Source organism: Mandrillus leucophaeus, unplaced genomic scaffold, assembly GCF_000951045.1.
Source record: "Mandrillus leucophaeus isolate KB7577 unplaced genomic scaffold, Mleu.le_1.0 Scaffold767, whole genome shotgun sequence".
In the NCBI taxonomy this organism is placed as follows: domain Eukaryota; kingdom Metazoa; phylum Chordata; class Mammalia; order Primates; family Cercopithecidae; genus Mandrillus; species Mandrillus leucophaeus.
In genome coordinates, this window is record NW_012108330.1 from 130,445 (window position 1) to 137,732 (window position 7,288).

At 43.4% G+C, this 7,288-nt stretch overlaps 1 protein-coding gene across 1 annotated transcript; it reads right to left on the reverse strand.

Annotated features, from left to right (window-relative positions):
* Positions 1-209: 209 nt before the first annotated feature.
* GIMAP4 (GTPase, IMAP family member 4) lies at positions 210-6,701 on the reverse strand. The gene is made up of 3 exons (XM_011966602.1): positions 6,541-6,701; positions 4,013-4,084; positions 210-2,037 (listed from the first exon to the last, which is right to left on the reverse strand). The coding sequence occupies exons 2-3, from the start codon at positions 4,068-4,070 to the stop codon at positions 1,106-1,108; spliced, it is 990 nt and encodes a 329-aa protein (XP_011821992.1). The 5' UTR covers positions 4,071-4,084; positions 6,541-6,701; the 3' UTR covers positions 210-1,105.
* Positions 6,702-7,288: the final 587 nt, after the last annotated feature.

Here is a 7,288-nt window from a genome sequence, read left to right on the forward strand (position 1 = left end):
CAAGGAAGTTGTAGTCTTTGGCTGATAAATGGGTTGAGATTGTGGCTCAAATCTTCTAGGGAAAGGGGGAAGGGGAGATGTCATGAGGGTAGACAAAGTCTAGCTCCAAAATCATCTTGAACTTTTACCATAAAGCAAAATTCATCCCTGTATTATTAGAAGTAGCGGCAGTATTTTCCAAGACAAAACAGGTTCCAATTCTGCACAAATATGAGATAATTGAAAAGTTTTATTATAAACACAATAAGCAAAAAGTTCAATGCAGTGGGGGCAGAAGTGTGTGGATAACCTGCCAAACAATTAGTATTCAAAGTGTTGAGTGAGGGAGGTGAGGTTCAACTATCTTTCTCAAGAAAAGGAGAGAACCGGGTATTCATCAAATTGGTTAAATTGAGGTTGGTCAAAGAGTTTCTACAGATACACCTGAATATACTAAACATTGCTGTATTATCTGTTGAATTGCTGTCTTTCACTCTTTCAGCATTTGGGGATCATTATTTAGTTGAATTCGTAGAGATCGATTTTCCAGACACATCTCTGTTCTTTAATGAGCAAATGATAAGAAACAATTTGACTCCTTATATGACAATGGAATTAAATAAATTGATACTCATCTAGAAATAATTCTACAATCATCTCCATCTCTAAGATTACCTACTGCAAACAAATAATTGATCTTTCTTTCTAACAAACCACATGGGTAAGATGATCACTGTGACTCTGAACGCAAGAGTAAGTGAGTGGAAGCTACAAAGGGAGATTATCTGCTAATATAGAAAGAATCTAGAAGAAAATATTTTATTAGAGGTAACATGATATAGCTTGGAGCCATCTTCTTTGGTCTCTTGCATACATTTTCTCTGCGTGACTAAGGAAGAATTCACAAGGTAGTAAGCACCAATACTTTCTGCTTTGGAGTTTCACAAATTGAAAATTTGTCCCTCTCTTGTTAAGTCAATCAAATATCTACTAATGGTCAATGGTGGTCCTTAGTTATGAGCACCTGAGAGACAGAAACTAGAGCACTCTGACTATGCTAAATGAGTAAGTATGGGGCAAGGTTGCTAGAGAATATACAGAAAATACAAAGAGATTTTCATTAAGTTTAGTCTTCCGCAAACAGCTGTAAGAAAATAGAGGAAGCAATCTCTAATGCCTTCATGATAAATTCAAGCATCCTATCCTGACTCTCCACTTCCATTCTTGCCCCTTGCTGCCTTACAGCACAGAGAGCCTCCTGTTCTGCTAGTTTTTTCTCCATTTGCGCCTTTCTCTTTTCCTGCTCCAGCTTATCTTCCAGCTTTCTGATTTTCTCTTCATACTCCTCTCTTATCCGTGCTTTCTCTCTCTCCAGCTCCACTCTATAGTGTTCTTGTATTGTTTGTGTTTGCTTCTGGATCTCCTCCTCGGCCCTTTGGTACATCCTATTAGTGTAGCAGCCTCCCTTGTTCTCCCTCACCACGCGCTGGATCAGGGCCAGCAACTGTGCCCTCTGGGCCTCCTGCTCAGCGCCTGTTGCCCTGTTGTTGAATGCACAGTAGCGGTCACCAAAAATGTCCATCAACTCTTGAACGTCTCTTGGAGCTTCCCCTAAGTAGTCATGCAAATTGGTGCCATCTAAGTCATCTTTCCGGGTGAATACGAGAATCATGAATCTTCTAGCCCTCTCTCCAAACATTTTTAGGATCTTCTGTGTGGCCTTGTGCTCTTCCTTAGTGTAACGGCCCAATGGGACCACCAGAAGCAGAGCGTGAGGCCCTGGGGAGGTCAGGAGAATGCAGCGAGCAATCTCCTTGGATGTGTCAGCATCATGCACCTCTGTGTCGAAAATACCTGGTGTGTCAACCACGACAAGTTCTGTTTCCTTCCATGAGCTGCTGCGTTTCTCACACTTCTTGGTAATGGATTTTGCTGCAATGCCAGAATGAAACACTTTCTGGTCAAGGATGCTGTTTCCTGTTGCACTTTTTCCTGCTCCGGTTTTACCCACTAACACAATTCTCAATTGGGAATCTCTGGGCTCTTGCCTTTCAGGCCCTGGGATATCAAGAAAAAAAAAAAAAAAAAAAAAACAAAAAAAAAGCCATGCTGTTAGAATCTACCTCTAATAGATTCCCCTGCAGGGTCCTCACCCCCAGTGCCCTTCTCTGTTACTGGCTGTGGGGGCTTCTTCTGATGTTACTGCCAATAATAGCTGTTTTGTTTCTTTATTTTTTCTTTTTTTTCTTTCTGAGACAGAGTTTCACTCTTGTTGCCCAGGCTGAAGTGCAGTGGCATGATCTTAGCTCACTGCAACCTCTGCCTCCTGGGTTCAAGTGATTCTCCTGCCTCGGCCTCCCAAGTAGCTGGGATTACAGGCATGCACCACTACACCCAGATAATTTTTGTATTTTTAGTAGAGATGGGGTTTCGTCATGTTGCTCAGGCTGGTCTCAAACTGCTGACCTCAGGTGATCCACCCGTCTCAGCCTCCCAAAGTGCTGGGATTACAGGCATGAGCCACTGTGCCTGGCCAGCTATTCGTTTCTAATGAGGTAGTGCAGGGAGTAACCCAAGATTTGACTTTAGGGTATCTGTAGTGGAGATTTATTTTCCCAATTTATATTCAAAATGAAGCATTTCTTCTTCCCCTTAAGAAGCCAGGGAAGTGGGTTATACAACCTGTCATTATTCTTAAAACACAGTTTCCCACGTTTGATAACCAGAATCCCGGGATGAAAGAAGCATATTTCCGAAAGTGATACGACTGAGAACACGGGATACAGGAAGGCTAAGATTATCTAAGGAAAGATGTGGGCTGGTGTTCACATTTTTATTTAGTTAGCATCACAGTGGAAGGCTTTGTCCTAAGGATAACCTGAGAGCATTGGTTGGCCATAGGGAAGGAAGTAGGAGAATCATGGGAGGCAAAATGACAAAGCACCAAAGGCCAGCTCCAACACTGCAACAGTTAGTCAGTGTTGACAGCATATGGGTGACAATCCATGGAGGAGATTGTAAATGTAGCCACAATCTATTCCCATCCCTGGATGCATGCCTCTGGGGTGCAGATTTGCAGTTCCTCCCATCAAGATGCTATCTGTCTCTTCAACTGTTGGATCTGGGTGGGCCTTATGACTTGCTCTGCACAGTAGGACAGTAGAAAGCCTAGTGCAAGCAGAGACCCCAAAAGTGCTTATGCACTGTGGCTTGCCTTTTCTTTTTGCTCTTCCTGCAACTGCCTTATAAGGAAGCCTGGACTAGCCTTCTTGATGATGACAACAAAGCCAAGTTATCCCTGTTACCCTTGCTGTCTGAGAGCCTGCTAACTACCAGACATGTCCACAAGGCTATCCAAGACCATTCAGGCACTAGCTCACCCCAGATGCATGAGCAAGAGCCAAGCTGGCGCAGACCCAAGAATGGCACAGTGAACCCACAGAATTAAGAACCAACTAAATGGCTGATGTTTTAAGCTATGAAACTTTGGGATAGTTTATTAAACCAGCAAAATTTCAACTGATTTAGTCAATTTCTATGGATAAGGAAGAAAATGGAGGGTCATGTGATACACCGAATGAGCCAGCCAGTTTAATTTGTTGGTTATAGTGAGACCACCAGGAGCTGGGAAATTAGGGACCAGGGTGAGGGATCAATTACTCCCGCATTCCTCATTCCCAATCCTCCTCCAGGCTGAAGAAAGGGGCATAAAACATTCAGAGAGGCTACAACCAGCTATTCTGGTATGTCCATGATGTAGGAAGCAAGAGGTAAGAAACTGTACCAAGCCCTGGGTCAATCAGAGGATATTTAATCTCTCTTCTACTTAGCTGCTACAGCCACACCATGGGCAGAAAGTGCAGAGGGTCAAGAGAGATGAAAGAGCAGGTCAAATGAAGAGAAAATGAGAAAGGAGGTCGGAAATATTTTTCTCCTGCTCAAATGGGAACTGGGTGGCAAGGCAGGAGAAACCCCACTCCTATTGCCCCCCACATCCTTCACCCCCGCTGGGGAGCATTGACTGCCCTCTCACCATAACTGGCCCCTGGTGTGCTGGAGTTGAAGCTCACACTGCCGAATGGGGCTGCCATTGTCGCTTGAACTCCTGTAAATCGAGAAACATAAACAGGTCATTTTAGGGAAATGGAAGCAACTAGAATCCCTGACTGCCTGTAGTCAACAACTTTCTTTTTGCCATGAGCTTGCCACATTGATTTCTCCTGCTCCATTTCCCAAAAGTCTCCTCAACCCTCTCTTTTTAAGTTTCATTTTCAGATTGTTCCTTTTTCTTTACACAAACATAAATGCTTCCAGTGCTTCCTCAGCACCGGTTCTGGCCCCTTCCCCCTCTACCTAGAGATTCATGGCTTGGATGCCTTTATATGAGGTCTGTAGCCTACAACCTCCTCAGAGTTCCAAACTTTTATATCTCACTCAGCTTATAAAAGTTTCAAATTTTGCATCTCACTCCATTTGGCTATTTCATGGGCATCTCAAACAGAACCTGGCCCAAATTAAGCCCTGACCTCCACATCCTGTCTGCCTCCCTGGCTCTCCCCTCAGCAGATGGCACCACCATCTAGCCCCATGGCTCCTGCAGAACCTTGGGGTCATCCACAACTCTTTTATCCTCTCTCTCTCATTAGCCCATCACCAAATCCTATTGATTTTACTTCCAAAAAACTCGAAATCTCCCATTTCTCTCCATCTTTGTGCTAATACAACCCACTGTCAATTGTATGCAAATTAACAGGCTTTTAATTGATCATCTTCCCTTAAATCCCTTTTCTACTCTACCACCAGATATTATTTTAAAACTAAAATTTGACATTTTTTCTTGTTTAAATTTCCTAGTGGCTTCCTATTGGTTTCAAAAATAACTTAAGTCCTCAAAAATAACTTAAGCCCTGTGTGATCAGCTGTCTCCTCTCTCCAATGTGTGAGCCACACTACCCTCAATGTCCTGGAAATCTTCTAGGTTCCTTCCACCTTCAAGGCCTTTGCACTATCATTCTCTCTCTCTGGAGCACTCACCCTCCAACGTAGTGCTCAGCTTGTTCCTGCTCAACCCGCAGGCCTTGGCTCTATAGAGAGTCTTCCCCAACACCACTGTCTACCAGCAACACCCTCTGGTATGATCCACTGCACCCCAGGGGGTTCTTACAGAATATGTATTACTTTAGGAAGTTAATTGTTTGATTTTTTTTTTAACTGTCTTCTCTTATACTATAAGCTTTGTGATGGGAAGACTACATATGTGTTGTATTTCTCATTATTCCCTGGGGACAAGCACAATAATGGGCAAAGAATGGTTCTCAATCATTATTTGTTAAATAAATAAATGGATAATCTCCCTGCTTCTTGCCTCTGATTCATCACTATGTCCAGCCCACATCTGATCTGTGAAAATGACAATCCTTTCCTTTATTAATTAATATGTAGTGTTATAGAAACATGGCATTAATTTTAAATGTTTCATTTCATTGCTACCTACAAACATTTTGCAATGGAGAAAGATATTTGAAGAACTCTTATTGGAGCAGATTTTGACCAAAACAGGCAGAAAATGGTAGTTGTTAAACACAGAGTCACCTCATAGGAAGTCAACAAATGTGAAACACAGTGAAAAGCCAGACATTTCTTTTGAAAGAATGACTATTTCTTTATCCTTCAAGAATGGGGTATAGGAAAGAGCTTCTTGTAAACAAAGAAGATAAATCAAAGAATTTTTAAAAATCAACTTTAGTGGCTGGTTTTAGGAGAGAGGATAGGACACCAGCAACAAGAAAACAATACTGTGACATTCTGGATTTTTGTGACATTCTCTGGGTGTTTCTTCAAATCATCCTTCTAGTACGTGGGCTCTTTAACTCGTGCTGTTCCTAACTCAGAGGCAAAGCCAGGAGACTGTGCTTCTGTAGATGCTGACCTTAGGTGGCTGAGTTCTCTCTCTGCCTAAGGAAAAAGCACCCATCAGAACCCAGCTTCTCCTGAACTGCAGAGAGTCACACCAGGTGGCATCTCCCTCCTCCTACCGCTAAAGGGGAGCTCAACGCCCAGTAAACCCAGGACTGTCCCTGAGGAGGCAGTTTCCCTAACGGGCATCTCTGAGCATACAGTTAAGCCTGTAACAAGACCTCCGACTGTAGAGCCTCCAATCCTGACCTCGGTGCAGTCTTTGTGGGGCCACATACGGAGCTGTGCGCCTTACACATCCCAATGTTCTTCTTCCCACCAGCTCCCCTAGAGCTAATTCTGTTCGCTCACCTAACTTTATTCCTGGAAGAATCAAAGTTTCTATATACATTCCACAACCAGTGAAAGGAAACATTTATTTGTAAAACAAGTATCCTCTGAGTAGCAACCCCTGAAAGAGGCATTAATTTGTAGGGCTCAGCCTTCAAAACAGATTACAACCTAAAATTAGCAAAGACAGGAAACAGGAACCAATAAGAATACAGTCTGAAAACGTGTTTACCAGACGATTTAAGATACAGGTCCCTCCTCACCAAAATCGCACATTTGTCCCGACCCCCACCACACACACCCCTGTTCCCTTACCTGGAAAATCAGGGTCCTGCACCCCTCTCTGATTTTGCGCACAATACTAAGCCAGGATGTTGAGAAAGAGGAAAAGAGAGGAAGTAAGGGGAGGAGCTGTCCAGATTTACTTGTGCAAGGGACCTGCCCACCTGATCATCCAGCAGCACTAATAGAACTTTCTACACGGAGGGGATTGTTCTGTGCTGTCCACGATGGTGACCCTTAGCCCCATGTGACTACTGAGCACTTGAAATGTGATGAGTGTGATTGCAGTTCTGAATTTTAAATTTTATTTTGTTTCAATTTATTTAAAGTTAAACAGCTACTCCATTGTCAGAATTCTAAAAGGCAAAGTCAGGCAGAAAAACTTGCAACAGGCATTTTCTCCAGAAAGAAAGAAGGAATATTCAGTTTGGTATGCCTGGTGGCTACCATACTGAACCTTGCAAAGGCTCTGAAGTGAGACGAAAAACATGAGTCATGCTGTGACATTCTGGAAGAAACTGCTAGGCCAAAACCAGAGAGTCACCAGTTATTCTGAAAGACCCCTGAGCCCCTGAACCCCTGCTCAGCACAACAGGCTTCCCAGCTGAGTCCCCATACCTCTTTCTCCCAGTGCTTCAGGTATGTCCTCTGAGTCCACAGTGTGTCCTGTATTTCCAGGGTATGTCCACGAGTCATGTGCTAGAAGCAAAAGAGAGTAAATGACCTTCATTGGACTAACTAGGATGGGCCCAAATTTGGGCTCCTGAGATGGTCCTGGAAC